Source organism: Seriola lalandi, unplaced genomic scaffold, assembly GCF_002814215.2.
Source record: "Seriola lalandi dorsalis isolate HSWRI2012SDOR001 ecotype SW California unplaced genomic scaffold, Sedor1 jcf7180002054334, whole genome shotgun sequence".
Taxonomy (NCBI): Eukaryota; Metazoa; Chordata; class Actinopteri; order Carangiformes; family Carangidae; genus Seriola; species Seriola lalandi.
The window spans coordinates 1,117,083-1,133,743 of NW_019524887.1; the positions used below are offsets into that span (position 1 = coordinate 1,117,083).

The 16,661-nt window shown below is 43.6% G+C and overlaps 1 protein-coding gene across 1 annotated transcript in view; it reads left to right on the forward strand.

Moving 5' to 3' along the window:
* The window catches only part of LOC111655889 (uncharacterized), a 41,975-nt gene extending 25,314 nt beyond the window's left edge, over positions 1-16,661 (forward strand). The window contains exons 10-22 of the mRNA XM_087174280.1: positions 210-977; positions 2,416-2,469; positions 3,818-3,853; positions 5,101-5,286; positions 6,014-6,076; positions 6,642-7,367; positions 8,196-8,228; positions 8,442-9,584; positions 10,112-10,195; positions 11,370-11,468; positions 12,051-12,131; positions 12,447-12,562; positions 15,497-16,661. Of these exons, the coding sequence (XP_087030406.1) occupies positions 210-977; positions 2,416-2,469; positions 3,818-3,853; positions 5,101-5,286; positions 6,014-6,076; positions 6,642-7,367; positions 8,196-8,228; positions 8,442-9,584; positions 10,112-10,195; positions 11,370-11,468; positions 12,051-12,131; positions 12,447-12,557 (3,384 nt within the window). The 3' untranslated portion in view covers positions 12,558-12,562; positions 15,497-16,661. The remainder of the gene's footprint in view (positions 1-209; positions 978-2,415; positions 2,470-3,817; positions 3,854-5,100; positions 5,287-6,013; positions 6,077-6,641; positions 7,368-8,195; positions 8,229-8,441; positions 9,585-10,111; positions 10,196-11,369; positions 11,469-12,050; positions 12,132-12,446; positions 12,563-15,496) is intronic.

A 16,661-nucleotide genomic window follows, 5' to 3' on the forward strand; every position in this document is an offset into this window, starting at 1 on the left:
GGTTCAAAGAGAGGTAATATATATATAAATATGCCACCGGATTTTCAAAGACATGGATCATGTTTCTTAGAAGCTGCTGCGTCTTTGTCTTTTTAGTCCGTTTTGGGATTTTAGTTTGTTTTCTTTCTTAATAAACTTTCTTTTCTTAATAACTTCTTAATGGCTGATGAGAATTTCCCAGTTGCTTTCAGCTTAACCCTCTGCATTAGACTAGGCCTAAGTGCTTTCATCTTGTGTGCGCTTTACTAATTAGCTTTTCTTTTCTTGTCCTTCCTTTGACCCCACACTATACTCGTGTGTGCTCATGCGTATTTGCCTCCCCCCCCCTTCCCTTTCGCCTCCTCTCCATTTACACACACGCCATCCTTTTCGTTGACATTACCTTCCATCAGAACTCCCCTCGTGTATACACATCCGACCCCCTCCGCTCCGAGCTCTCACTCCCCTCATCTCCCGTGTCATCCACTAAAGTGCGGCGGAGGCGCAGGGAGAACGCGCGCAAACGAGCCTCGTCAGTCAGTCCAGCCAAGAGCAGCGCTGGGTGCCGCCGCCGTCAAGCCCACGCCGACCGCAAAGCAGCCCTGCTGGAGGAGCGGGCGCTGCTGCTCTCAGCCCGCAAGCAGAGGCTGGAGCAGGGCAAGGGCCGCGGCGGCACGCTCTTCTCCTTCTCCCTGCACCTGCCTGACCTGTCCTCCATCCTGGATGATGATGGCTACATCACCTTCCCCGATCTGTCAGAGATGCACTTCCTCCCTGAGTGCGCGCAGAACTTTCTCCCCATTAAGTCACCCTCACTCATCCCCTGCTTCCTCTTCATCTTCTTCTTCCTGCTCTCCACCTCCTTCTCCGTCCCTTACGCCCTCACCCTTTCCTTCCCCCTGGCGCTGTGCCTCTGCTACCTGGAGCCCAAGGCAGCCTCCCTGACCGCCTCCATAGCCCAGGGCTACCATGACCATGACAGTTCAGAGGAAGAGGAGGTGTGTGTGCCTTTATGTTCCAGTACCCGCCTCTGGCTTAGAAATGGCAGTTCATTATGACGGTTAACCCCTTATCCTGTCCTGTATCTCGCTCTGCTGTTTCACCAGTTCAGAGCCGACCTGGAGACTGTGTCTGTCCCAGTGTCTGTCAGTTCTCCTACTTTCAGAACCTCATCTCTGCCCAGTCACACTCTCATCCTGTAGACTACATCCCCATCAACATCAACCGTACACAGAGATGAACCTGCAAGTTTCACCATTTCATATTTGATTGGCTTGTATGTACCTCACCTACATGAGAGGGTTAGACACAAATTGTGAACATCATCGGGGTGTTTTTACTCATCGGCGTGAAATTTCACATCTTTTTGAAACATTTTACCACATCTGTGTGTCACTAACAAATTACCATGAAATATCGCTACAGTGTTAAACAGTTCATCATGCAAATATTTAAATATTTGACAACCTGTTTATGAGAGATAATGAGGATTTGAAGAAGTCACCTGTCTTCATGTTACCCACTAATCCCTCACCAAACTTCATATTTAACAACATAGCTTTGTGCCTAACCCATCTCAGTGTTATCATCTACATTCATGTCTTTATAGTTTAGAAAATGACTGTTGACAGACACCAGCTGCATGGAAACACTTCCATCCTTATCCTAAGCACTCAGTCTCTCTGCGTCGCTATGTGACTCAAGCAAAGCAGCACAAATTAAAATGAATCATTTAAATGGAACCTGTGCTGAAAAGGGCTCCTAGTGTTTCAGCGAAGTAGCTTACTGAGGAGTGGGGGTTTTTTTTTTCGTTTTTCTTCCTGCCAGCAACACTTTTTGGACTCAGAAATCTGTGTAAACTAATGCACACTGTGACGCAGAGAGACTGTGACACTTAAATGCATCCAGATCACCTTCAGTGTCAACATGCATGGAGAGGAGGGGGGAGGGCCTGAAAGTCAGGTTACTGTTCGGCAACGAACTCATCAAACCAAATTTTTATTACCATGTGTTTACCTATTTTTACACAGTGACAACACAGCAAGTCATTTGTCTACCTGGACTGAATTTCATTGAATATATACCAGATATAAGCCTGTTTCAAATGGAAAGCAAATTTTAAAAACATTTTCCTCAAATGTCAAAGTGACTGACCGAAGGTTTCAACTTCCTCTGAGTCTGTTTTGCTTGCTTACTTTGCATTTGCTTTTATGTTTCTTTTGAGTTCTCCTTCTGCCAACCTTTTCTGTAGTGTTGTCCGATACTGTTAGAACGTGAAGCCCACAGAAACAAACCAGTGCATTTCCATTCGTTCCATTTGTGGTGATGAAGAATATCTCTGTTGATGAGTGATGCATTTGCAAGGGTTTACAAGTTGGGTTCTTCTCATTTTCTTGCTTGCCGCTCGGAACGGTTTCGGTCTGTGTGTGAAAGCAGACTGACAGCGAACAAACTGACTTTGCCTTTGATGGAGAGATGACTGCCACAGAGGTTTGTACATCAGGGAAAGACGTCACGTTTAAGGCATGAAAGACGGTGTTGTCGGAGAGGAGACAGAAAGTGATGCTGGATTATAGGTGGAATGTGAAATGTTCAGAAGAATTTGTGCACTTGAAGATCTGCATGTTCTGTATGCATTGCATCTGTACACCCATTGAGTTCCTGTTTCTTTTTTCTCTTTTTTTAACGTATCGTAAACACACTTTTAATGATCACGATATATTTCTGCCCTTTATTCCATATCAATGTCTTTTCCACTGACAACATTTCTGACTGTTTGCTAAGCCCCACCCCCCCTTAGTTGTTGATGCTAAGCCTGTGGAGTTTTTCGTTCTTGAACAGCACTGTAATACAGTTATAACGTAATACAATTTATGATGACAATTGCAGATTCACCTTTCATAATTGGTAGGATTTGAAACAGCGGGTCTTTGATTTCATACTCTGGCGGACAAAATCAGGCTTCTCGTCGCTAGCAATTTTTTTTCAGCTGTAGTTAGCCAGCTCATTAAGCTAGCAATAGCTTAAGGAGTTGAATGAACATGAACACTGACGCCGGCTGACTCTAAATTGACTTTATAACAAGTGAACTTGTGAAAAGCATCCTTTATCTTTAAAAGGAAAAATTCTAGGATCAGATACTTGGCTGCTTAGCTTATATTCTTCTTCATATTTTCAAACAGCCCAAACAGTTTAAAAGAGTAAAAGTAACTGGATGACAGTAAAAAGCAGGACATAGCTGATGAAATTAGCCTAATCCCCGGCAGCATCCAGGACCGGCTTTTACACAGTCAGGACATACTTCACAGTGGACATGCTGGCTGTAACCCATGGATGTGGTGCTGCATAGCGTACTCAAATAAGGCAGCCGTTTTTGCTTGAATGAAAATTGTTTGCCTGGCGCATAGGCCAAAAATGTTTTCCCTGCTGACCTCGCCCACACATTCCCGCTCGGTTCACAGACTTATGATGACGTAACATCAACAAGAAGCTAGTTAGCTTGACATGCTAATGTTTGCAGCTTATGTTTCACCGGACAAACACATGGTTGTACTTCCTTACAAAAGCCTCCACACTCCATGCACACAGGCTCAACGTTTGGACAAATCCAAATCTTGCTGTATCCGGTTTATGGTTGGTAAGCTACAGTTGGACGAATGCTGCTCATGGGAGGGGTTAAGCAAACAGTCTGTTTCTCTCTTTAGTCTCTCTGATTGCCATTCCTAGTTGCTCATTTTCTTCCCATTCACTTGATTGTCCCTCTGCGTCTCTTCTCTTTAATGGCTCCTTTCCTCCTTGTCTCACACTCTCTGTCCTCTCCCTCTTTACTTGCTGTCAGTCGGAAGCAGATGAGGACTCTGAGATGCGGACTCAGGTACACTGGGCTCGCTTCATGGCCCTGCTCAGTGCATCACACAGCCGCCGCCACCAGATGCACTGAGCTACTCAGACATCAGCCATCATTCACTTTGTGTCGTTCCCTCCGCCTTGGCTTGCCTGGTGCTGCTGCCGCTGTTGACACACTCACTATCACACGACACACCAGACTGACCATTCACTCTCGCCTGAATTCACTTCACAGACTGCTGCTGCAAAGCTGTCGCTGCTTCTAAACACACCATTCCAGCTCATTTCTCAAGTGCTTTTGTTTGTAAATGGTGGCGTCATGTTCAGATTTCACAGTTTTCAAGGTTTTTTTCCCCCAGTGACTTTTTGCCATCATGTCATTGACAGCCATGTCTAAGAAGTCAAAGCTCCCAGCACTCCTGACAAGAGTCTAAATTTAACATGCCATAGCAACCTTAACTCTAGTTCCTCTCCCCTCTTTTTTTCTTTACAGTATAGTTTCATAAGACGAGTAAAGGGGGAAACCGTTTTTATCAGGCATAGTAATCTGATGCTAGAGGTTGGTAAGAAAAAAAAAAATGCATGACTGAAATATGCATGCAGGTGCGTTTGTTATCAGGAGTAACAGGATTTATAGCATTTATCTCTAACCTGCTAGTAGCTCTGCCAGTGTAAGATACTGTTTTCTGGAGTTCCTGTGTGAATGGGAGTCATTATTATTATTACACTTTTGTCTAACAAAGTTTTTGCTGTGAGCATAAATTGGTTTTTGTGAGAAATAAAGCAACAGAAACGAAACTGAATTAAGTCAGTGTTTGTAGAGATCTTAACTTATAATGAGATTTGGGAGTGTTGTGCTTAATTAAACCTGCAAAACTAAATCTGCAAATAATGCATGATGCCATTTTTTTTTTTTTTTTTTTTTCATTGACTAAAAGCTGGTCCTAAATGCTCCCATAGCATTTAAGTACAAGCTGCTTCTCACTTAGTCGTCATGTGGGTGGAACCTTTTGCTCTTGTTTGCTGTTTTGTATGTACAGCCTGAGTGAGAAAGAATTATGAAGTGCATAATGCAACTGATTTAGGTCTCTTTCAGTTTCCATTTTGGTTCCAGACCTTTTCAGAGCTGCATTTTATGCCACCCAACATTTTATTTTGGGGGGGGTGATTCATTGGATATGCAAGCTACCGTTGCGTACATAAAGCATGGCCGTTGTTCCCGCCGCGCTGCCCCCACCCTCATCTCTCTGTATCATGGTTGACCGGCTACTGCAGGACACTGAGCCTCCAGCGGAGATGGTCAAGCACCAAACCAACATCAGCGAGCTGAAGCGCTTCTTCCTTGAGACCGGCGACAGCACGCCGGGCCTGACAGAGTGGGAGAAGAGGCTGTCCTCGTCCCCCGCGCGCTCAGCCAGAGCAGATGAAGCACCAATGATAGAGCCTCTGGAGCCGCAGGATGTAAGCTGCAGCCCACAGCCGACTGAATGGCGGCGTGTGTATGTGTGAAGCATGACATCACCCTGGAGATTTTTGTATAAACAAAGACATCAATCTGAGGAGTGATTGCTTAATGAGTCATTGCGCAGTAAATTCAATATTGATAATGGGGCTGGAGTCATGTTGGTTTTTTTTTTTTGGTTTTTTTATGAAATTGAGTCTGGTGTAGTATATTTATTAAAGGAGAATATGGTCACCTTCATAGAGGAAATTAGTTCGTAAAGTCATTCAAAGTTAGTGCATCAATAAAGTGGCACATTTAATCTAGTGAGTGTGTTTGTCTTTGCCACCATCACCTTATGTCTTTACTATATCTCATCAGCAGCTGATTAACATATTCATTTGTCTCGGTAATGGATGGTGAAGTCATTAATCGGTAATATGATCGTTGTGCTGGGCGACAGTACTTGCCTTTTTATCAGAGTTTCTCTTTCTACGTGTGTGGTGTAACACAATCTGATGAACTTGCGCAGGACCGAGCGACGCTAATTGAAGTCTCTGAAGACTAATCACTGACATCAAACGTGTCTGACTGACTGACATGAAAGGAAGCTCATTCTCTGGAGGAGCTTTGGGACCCAGATCTTGTCCATTTTGAACATGCAGTCGCACTGGTCATGTCCTTTTTTTTTTTGTGTGTGTCTGTCTCAATATGTGTGTGACATTTTATTTCTCATTTCTTTTGCAGACTGAAGATGAGCAGCCTGTAGGAGGTGAGACAAAGGAGGAGGTGGAACCTAAAGACACTGAGGTAAACATTGCTTCCAGTTGTGTTTTCTGTGACTGTGGTGTTGTTTGTTGCCCTTAGTATCTACCTAGCTCCAGACGTATGTGGACACAAGATCAGTGTTTGGTATTTTGGCTCTTATTACTTCATGTGTGCAATAAAAGAAGAAAAGAGTTTTTGCCATTTTTCTTTTCCGTATCCACCCATTTTTATCATGGCTCTGATGTTAAAATTAAAGCTCCTGTGTTATCTACTATGATTGGGGGGAAAAAACATGCCAGAGCTGATTACAAAAGCTAATTCTAACCAATATGTGATTAATATCTGATCAATTCTTGATAGAAATTCAAACATTACTCTTCACTTTCGCAGCTCTTTCAATAATTACACTGCCATATCTGTGTAGACAAACTACGGTTTTAAACCAAGCTAATTCCAAATGGTGCATCTCTGTCCCTTGTGGAGCTCACCGTGTGTCATTTTTAGCTGAATTGTCTCTTGAGCTTATTCTTGACGTGTGTTGGCTGTGTGATGCCCTCTCTTTATTAACTTGAACGATCCATTTCCAATAAGCCAAGTGTCTCCCCAGGCGACAGGATATCTGGTGAAATACGTGGTGGATAGTATCGTAACAGATGGGGCCACCTCCACGGGGCCTCACGGGATTAGTCTGTCAACCACTATGGACGACGACGTCTTCATGGACGGGACCCTCAGGGAGGTGGTGGAGAAGACGCCCGACTCCCAGGAAGAAGTGTCGGAGAGGTCGATGTTGAAGGTCAGCCCCGGAGCCGTCAGAGACGAAGTGTCCCAGGCCATCAGTGACAAGAAAGGAACGCTCATTATCTTGAAGGAGGCGGAGGATAAAGTGGACACTGAGGGCAAAGAGACGAGTGTCTTGGGTGAAACAGAGGAGCCTGTCCCTGGAGAGGCTGACACTGAGGAGAAGGATTTGCTGTCTGCTTCCAAAGAGGAAGAAACTATCAAAGAAGACAGTGCTGTTGTCATAGAAACCCAAACCACAGTGGTCAAGACACTGAGTCCGAAGATCGAGATAAAAACTGATGACATGAGTCAGATTAAAGGTATTGACTCGCCCAAAAAGGCCATGGCGTCGTGGATTTCTGAGGAGGTGAAGACCGAGGCGTCGGAGGTCTTCAGTGTGTCTGCGAAGGAAGTCCGAGAGATGAAGACTTGTGGCAGTCTGCAGCAGAAAGCCGAAATCTTCACCTTTGAAGAAGTCCAGAGCAAACAGTCAAAGTCCAGCGTGACTCAGATTACAGTTTCTGAATCTTCTTCCTCATCCTTAGCAGTGGTACTGTATGAAAACTAAAAGCAACAACTTGGTATTGGCAGCCTCCCTCCATATCTCCACCACCACCACCTGCAGCCCACTCCCATTGCCCTCCTCCCCTGAGCAGCAGCCAAACCAGTGTAACCAGTGTAATCAAGCGCTGTGCATGGCTAACGGCCCCTTAACCCCCCAGTGTTTACTCTCTCACTTGCCAAACTGCTGATTTGTGTTGCAGTCAAGCCTGCAGCTTCTTTTTTTTTTTCTTTTTTGATGGAACTGATTTGTTTTTCAGTTTGTTGACAGCTAAAACGACTCACCTTGCTTTACCGTTTCCCTCCACAGCTGATAAGGTAGAAATGTTTTTTTTTTTAACCATTTTGCTCAGCTGCACCATTCCTTTCTTTCAGCTCTGTTATCAGTTCTCTGAGAGTGGTGACTTCATATCCCTGGCTCAGTGCCACCGCTGCAGCTTTCCCCACCTTCATCCTCCAAAAATCCTGCTTCTGCCTCGGTAACGAGTCAGGAGAAAGGAAAAAAAAAAAAAAAAAATGTATGGATCTACCTGATTTCACTGTTCCTTAAGGAAACGTTTTCAAAAGCAGATTAGGCTGAAATTTGCTGTTTCAGTGATTCTAAAATCCAATTCGAGGTTTTCAGATTGGGTTCAGCAGATTTAATGAGATATATAATGGTGGTCCATACATTCCATACAATATTTACTTTTCAGACCTTTTCACTTTCCCACCCTCTCTCCCTTCGCTCTTTGTCTGGTGTTCATTGTGACTTTTGACTTTCCTCTCTTGTCCTTTCTCTCTTTTCTTGTGTCCGTCCATCCTTCTGTCCCATCAGTCCACGCTGGGATGGGTCTCCTCCTCTCAAAAGGTGACCACTCCTCTCTGGTCCTTTTATTATCTTTTAAGTATTTGTGACTTTAAATGTGTAATTCTATCAGGTTGTTAAGTCACAAAATGCTAACCAACATATTTTTCTCCATCAGGTTTCATGTGAAACTGCCCTCTTCTATGTGGAGTATTTTAAATTTTATTATCATGGTGATACAGAAATATAATTTAATGGTACAATTATCATTTACAGACATCGGCTGATCCAGAGGAGAAAGCAGTGGTTGCCACGGAGACGGAGGCAGTACCAGCTGAGTCAACAGGGCCAACGGTGAATATCCAGACCACAGAGGCTGCAAAGGCCGAGCCAATGCCAGTGCACACCACAGCGGAGCTCACAGTCAGAACCATGTCAGCAGAGCCTGCAGAGGGGGGGCTAGACTGTGTAGTAACATTACACAGGGATATTAGCGACAATGGCACAGGAGATCCACCAGCCGACTCTGTTAATTGTGAAAAATGTGTTATTCCTGGCTCGGCACCATCTTTAGAGCAAGTTCAGCAGTGTGCATCTGTGAAAGCAGAAATGCAGCCAGCGGAGGCAGCAGGTTTGGGGTTTGGTGGGAGTTTGTCTGGCGGTAGTGCTCTGCCAAAGTCTGCAGTGATCAATGTAGCGGCAGAAAAGGAAAATAAGGAAGTAATAGATGAGCAGGGAGAGACTGCAGGTGTTGAGGGGGAGGCACTGATGTCGAAAAATGAAAATGATGTTTTCAATCTCACTGTAAATCCTGCTTACATCAGAGGTTGTGTAAAGGAAGAGAAGCAGTCACCAGCAGAGGAGCGACGTGACAAAGAGGGAGCAGCAGAGACTTGTTTGGAGGCTGTAGAAGATGAATTAACAGGTTCAAGGGAGGGACAGCAGACAGAAGTAGACGGCAAGAGAGTCCAGTTCTCCGATGAGGTGCAGTATTTCGAGGAAGAGTTCCCCAGACAGTTTGAAGATGGTATCGAGGAGGTGGATGAAGAGGTGGATGAACGTTCACTGACAGAAGTTGAAGGACAACAGACCTTTCCAAACCTCTGGAAACCTTTGTCCTTTGAAAAAGAGAAATACCACCATGTACAGATGGACAGCTCAGAGGATGAAACAGAGAGAATGAAGGAGGAAGAGACGGATGAGAAGGGAGAAGCAGAAGAGTACGATGATGAAAAGATTCATTTGGAACAAGAAGAAAAGTGTGAAAAGGCTTCAGAAGGGAGAGATGTTGTGGTATCAGAGGAAGAGGAAACGCAGGAACAACACTTGAAGCCCAGCCCACAAGAAGCGACTCTAACTGAACCCCCTACCTCAGCCAACCCACTCACCAATCCACCTCCAGCCCCGTCTCAGTCGGAGGTAACCCCGCGTCAGCTCCGGCGGCCTACGCCTCGGCCCTATAACCTCACCACCACTCTCCGCTCCTGCTGACACAATCTGCCACTAATAATCAAGGGCAAAACTCCACCAAAAGCATGGACATGCCTCTCAAAGTGCTAACTTACCAGTTTGTCACTGAGCAGATCAGGGGACCTGTAATATGATGTGGTGCACACACTTGATCGAAACCTTGTGATTTGCATTTTCCAGTATCTTCTCCCTCACTGGATTAGGGACTCTAATGCATGACTGCATGCTCGTTGATAGATTTAAGCCCTTCATTGAGTGTCTTTGGTTTAGTTTATTAGCAAAATTGTGTTAATTTAATTCTGCGTGCGACATCGCAGTGCTGTTTTAAGAACAACGACGCACGGTTAACGGTGAACACCTACAGCAATTTGTTTCAGACATGACATCTAACTTACTTAAGAGCACAGATGGTGTTGGTAGAGTTCTCTTCTTCTTCATGTATTTATTTGTGCCCGTGTTTCTGTTTTGCCTTCTAGAGTCTTGAGGTCAGCGAGGCCGGTACCAAAGAGACGCCTGTGATCCACACAGAGACAAAAACTATCACCTATGAGGCTGCAGAGGTACATATAATCAAAATTTAACATCGCCTCCATTTTACATTTTGAAATAATTTTGAGGATGTTAGATTGGGACTCAGCAGTAGTGGCTTTCTGACCGGTGGGGGGCAGTGGAAATAAACACAACACTTCAAGTGGGAATAGTAATTACTTATTTACACACTCAGCTGATACAGAGCAACAGGAGTCCTTTGTGTCCACCTGATAAATGTAATTCTGATATTCACTCTCTCTGTTTTGGTCTCCACCAACTCCTGAGGGAAACATCATGCTTTTTGTCTGCTGCTTGCTCCACTATGATCACCGGCTAATCTTGTCCGTCTGCTGATTGGTGATGGGGCTGGTAGTTTGGCGTTCAGAGCTCTTCAACTGAAAACAGTTGCCAGCGAGAACGAATCATAACGGTGCAATTACGAGTAATAAAACCAAAGGAGAGAGCGAAAAGACGTTATAAAGCTCTGTGGGAGTGTGGTGACTTGCAGAGACGTGCTGTAGTGGTCTGCGGGTTCACCACATTACACACACAACATAAAATTACAATAATAGCTGCAGTAATTAATGATTTTTGTATCAGTGGATCAAATAATGTTTTATTTTTACTGTGACTGTTTTCACTTGTAGTAAGACAGACAATTATCAACCAACTTTGCAATCCCCCTTAGCTCTGCAGTGCGTTTTAGCCATTTTTAGCTCATTGTTTAGGAATTGAAAGCTTCAAATTCCACTATTAATCCTGTTTATTAGCAACGCCAAGCAGCTGTAAACAGCCAGAACAGCCCTGATAAACCGGCTATACACTATCTATCTACAGTAGCTGGTTAAGAAAGTCTAGCAGTTAAAGAGCCAGATATTTCCCCTCAGGAGAGATGAAAGGAGGTGAATATTGGACTTAAATTTACCAGATGGACACAAACATAACTTTAAATAAATGCTAATGTTGCTCTTTGTCTGCTAGATTTGTATATAAGAAATGTATACGATAATATGTCAAATGTTTCGTTTTGCTTGTTGAGCAGCTCATCTGCCGCCCAGTGGCCAAACAGATAAATTCATGCGGCTTTAAGACGACTCTAACATTTGAAAAAGACCTTTTTAAATCAACTATAGTGAGTATTTTGACTTAATCCAGAGCACAAACATGAAATGTCGTCTCGAAATGTGTTTTGCTTATCAACAGGTTGACACTAATGGTGACGCAGACCCCGGGGTGTTGCTGAGCGCCCAGACCATCACCTCGGAAACCACCAGCACCACGACAACCACACACATCACAAAGGTCAGCGTCCATCTATTGTCCCTTTGGCCTCTTCACACTTGAAGCGTCAAACGTGCCATCTCTCTCTCTCTCTCTCTCTCTCTCTCTCTCTCTCTCTCTCTCTCTCTCTCTCTCTCTCTCTCTCTGCTGACTGCAGAGTGTGAAACAGAAGTAGTGTTATTGAAGTATATACTGCAGCTACAGGTTTATTTTTCTGACCACATCGTGATTACTTTGGGGGGGGGGGAAGTGTGTTAAGAATGTTTTACCACTGTTTTCACTCATACATTATGTTATATTGAAAATTATTTTCGTTATCAATCAATCCTGAAAAACTTAAAGGGTTATTCCATCATTAGAGTAATTGACTAATGTTCTGTCAACCAACTAATTGCTACAGTTTTTAATCAGCTATCTGTATTTTTATTTACATTCACAAAACTTTCCGCATTTGAGGCTGATGAGAAAATGGTACCTTGACATAAAAATGTTGTATAGTTAAACATGAATAATTTGCCTAATAAAACTTAAAGAATATGTTTGTTGCCACATGCTTTCTGCATATGAACTGACTGAAGTGGCTTTGTGTTCTCTGTTGGTCAGACGGTAAAAGGAGGAATATCAGAGACAAGAATCGAGAAGAGGATCGTCATCACAGGAGATGCAGACATCGACCACGATCAGGTCTCTTGTTTTTCTTTAATTTACTGTTGTCCTTATTTTTCTTTGCCTGTAAAGTCAGCAATTGAATTTGAGCAATGACCAGGAACTTAGTTCAGACAGATGACACAGAGTGGTCTAGCATGTGACATTTTAAACAAAACAGTATTAACTCGTGATGTGACCTTTAACAAATACTGGAAGTATGACAAGTGTAACTGAAAGTGACTTCCCTGTTGGCATACTGACTTACAATCCAACATCCCGCTCCCTCCCTGCCCTTCCCCATTCTCTGTCTCCCCCTGGTGATCCCTCCTGGCACTGCACTCCCGTACATAGGCTCTGGCTCAGGCCATAAAGGAGGCTAAAGAACAGCATCCTGACATGTCAGTGACCAAAGTAGTGGTACATAAAGAGACAGAGATCACGCCAGAGGAGGGGGAGGACTGACCCAGGTAAGACAATGAGGCTCCAGTCCTGGCCCCGGCACTGTCCGGTTTAGTCTGGTCTGGTTTTAATTTAGTTGGACTGGGCTTTTTCAAGCTGGTCTCCATACTCGGGCATGCTGCTTTCCCATCAGCACTTCTTCTCACTGCCACAGACAGCCCTGCTTCTGTAGCACTTACAGCTAATGCATCATGCTGTTGTCATTCCAGCTCCACTCCCCCCGCAGGGAAAAGGTCGGCTGGTGCGTGTGTGCACACAGAACGGATATTATAGTCTCAACTCGTAATGACAAGGCTTAAAAAACCTTTGCAGTAATGCTGCTGGCAGTCTCATGCAATCTCGTGTAATTTGGCTGCTTCACTCCCCCCTGCTGGAAAGAAGCGCAATCCTTTTTTATTAGAGAGAGCTGCTGTGTGTACTGTACATTTAGCACAGACCTCTCTCTCCGATTGGTTTGTCATTGGAAAAAAGAAATCGCAACACTGATCTTAAAAATCATGTTCAGACTGCTTCCTTAATAAAAATAAATAGATAAATAAAAAAAGGTGTTGGAAAACTGGAGATGTTTTTCTCATCTGCTAAGCGCAGAAAAACAAGCTGTTGAAATAGTTACGCCTTCATGCCGCGCAATATTGTGTAAAAGCATTTCCACGCATTGTTGTGTCTACATTATGTAGCTTCACAAAGGACACTGACAGTGATGAGCGATTAAATACCGGCTCAACCGGCTTCTGCTTCTCGGAGCGCTCGGCCCGTGCTGAAGGCGCACCCGTATGGACTGAAATCTGATCTTGAGTACACACAGATGTGCTTCAGTCTATCTTCAACTCTGTTCATACATGAACAGTAATGTTGTTTAACTGTAAGTTATTAGCAATTATGTACTAAGCTCAAAAACGAATTACATTTGCAGAAAATCTTTTTGTTTTGCATTAAAAGGCTGCACTCAGTTACATGTGGCATCAGTTTCATACTTAACATGTTGCACGGAAATTGTTATACCATAAAAAATTAATATTAGATTCAGAAACTTGTGTAACAATAATCTGCACATGAAATAAAACAAACCAAGTTGAGCCTAAATTACACTGTGGTGTCAGCATTAGTCTTTTTTGTTGCACTACGCAGTAGCTTGACTGGACTGTTTTTATAGGTAGAATATTCAAGCTTGGGGTGAATCACTGAAATGTTAAAACTGTGTTTCTGGGACGCTTATGTTTGTGGCATACTGCTCCTTTCAGTTGCACTCTTCCTCTGTGTGTGTGTGTGTGGGGTGGGGGGGGGGTAAATAGGTCAGCAGTCCTTGTGGCAGCGTTTCCACAAACTTCACAAATGCAGCCATTTGTGTTCCAACTTGTCCGCTGTCAGTAGCGTCAGGGTTACATCAGGCGTGGAGCTGCGTGAGGGAACCTCTCATTCCATTATACCACAGCATGTTCTTATAACTCCCCCCGCCACGCCACCTTCTCTCGTACACATCATTTTCTGTCTCTGGAAACAACGCATTGTCCAGTTTATTCTAATTCACCTTGTGGCCCTGAGGCTTATTGTTTCATTAGCTCCTGACTGAAACGATCCCGAGGTGCAGGGTGTGGCGATGAGCAAGCGTGCATGTGTGTACTTGTGGGACTCACCAGATGGGGAATGCTTGGCTTTGTTTCTGCGTCCTCGCCATCAGTACTGTGTGTGTGTGTGTGTGTGTGTGTGTGTGTGTGTGTGTGTGTGTGTGCGCGCGGTTGTGTGCTGTCTAATACCTGTCTCAGAACGGCTCTGCTTCTGAGTAGCACTGTTAACATGATACTAAATGTTTTCTCTGTGCTCTGTTGGATGCTTATCTCTTGCCACGGTAGATACACACAGAGTTGTGGATCAAAACCTGAGAGAATTTGGAGTTGCATTTTCCAGAGTCTTTAAAATTATAGAACAAGAACAAAATTTAAAGAACATTAAAATTCAAACACGTCACACCACCACTTCTCCAGTGCACCATGCTTTATTCACCAAACAATATCTTCTTCTTTTCATCAGGGCACATGACGTCCTTTTATATGATCAATCATGTGACCGATAAATCACCATAAATAAATACCACATACAGCATCGGCAACGTCTCTGTCTTAGACAATACTATTCACAACAAGTCATTACTCTTAGTGTAAAATATAAATGACCACAGTATTCTGGAGGAAATACAATCTTTGGTCTGAGCTCATCACTAAGTAAAAAGGTTGAAAATCCATTCTTCAGTATATGATCCTTTCAACCTTATTATTCAGATACATTTTTCATAACACAGTATAATAATCTAATTCCTTCCATCACTTAACATTTATTAATAACCCAAAGTCATTTTCAAGTCCATCTGCTTTTGACCTTAACACAACAATCCATGGACTAACTTGTTCCTGTTATTTGAGCTCAGGCATAATTCAGGAGACTCTGCAAAAATGGCTTCAAGTCTAATTCCTCATTTAACACTCGGGGGGGGGGGGGGGGGGGGGGCTTAAAGTGCCTAATTTAGAAATCCAGAATGCCTCTGTCTTAAAGGAGCGATTTCTCCAAATCTCCCCCTCTCTCTGATGGAGGCAGAAACGTGTCGGGTGTAAAGTGTGGTTCACCAGAGAGGAGATGTATGACGTGTTTTAACTTTGGTGGAATAAAAGTCAAATTCAAAACCGCATAGTTGCAGATGGGATGCCACTGAGAGCGATATTGATAAATTATAGTCAGAAAGTGCCCACGAAGCCTGTGTGTATCTATGTTGTGTATTTGCATTTTTGTAGCTCAGTAGTCCCTCAGTGCATCTTTTTTCTGGGGGTAAAAGTGCTATAACCTTATATCAGGCTCATTTTCAGTCTTTGGCAGGGTGCACTGTGACACAAAGCTACAGATATGATTACGCAAGCAGGATGCTCTAACTGCTGTTCCCTCTGCTCTTCCAGGAGTAACACTGAGGGGCTGTTTCTGTTCAACCTCCCACAATCCAACATCCAGAACTCCTCATATTACGCCGGGGACTCTCAGAAGACTAGAAAGGCTCCTTACTCTCCAAATGCTGCAGCTCGCCGCTAGTCGCAACCATCACCTGCAAAATAAATAAATGCATTTTGCATGAGAAGGACGCAATGTTGCATTATCAAACAAATGGCAAGATTATACACAAAACCGTACGATTTTAAAAAAGGTTCTCGATCCATCTGCACGCCGAATCCCTGTGTGCAGGAAGCAAACCTTTTTGCTTTCACTGCCTTATGACTTTGATGCATTTTTATGATTATTGAGAATAATTATTGTAGCAACATTTTATTTATGAAATAAAGCCATCACTCCAGAAACTTTAAATTGCCGTAGATTTGTATATGTTAGAGAGCATTACACTATTTAACCTTGCTGTAGAAGTGCCAACCTCATTTGCCAGCAAGCATCGCCTCACTCACTCAAACAACCCAATGATTTTCCGTGAGGTGTGTCACAACATAAATCACTACAGCCCAGTACTGTACATATCAAAGCTTCCTTAGGACAATAGCAAATTATCTTTCACAGTTGATTTTCGTCATGTCCACTTGAATTGTGTTTTTCCTTTTTATGATCATTTCAGTATTTTATTGTTTCTCATCAGCTGATTCCACCACTTGCAACACCTTTTTTTTGGAGGTCTACTTTGGTGAAACGCCAAGGAATCAAGAATTCTGTGCAAGAAATAGATTTTTATGTGCCTGTGCAGGCTCTGAATGTTTCCCAGGGTAGACGATCGGTTGCACCACAAGTCCAAGGTTTGTGTGACTGTGAGGCAAAGGGCTCAGACTGCCGAGCTCTGCCCAGACTAGATGCAAAGCCAAAAGAGATCTGTCAACCCCCGACACACACACACACACACACACACACACACACACACACACACACACACACACACACACACACACACCGACCGCCACCTCCTGAACATGTCAGCTGTTTGCCTCCCCTCATCTGTTTAACTGTATCTGAATAACCAAGTATTGTTCATGTACAGCCACATTTTCCTCAAAATGGTGGAATAAAAGTGGCAAATGCATTTGTTTTTAATTTGCTGTTTTCTTCTCTAATAATAAAGTGTCGACCACA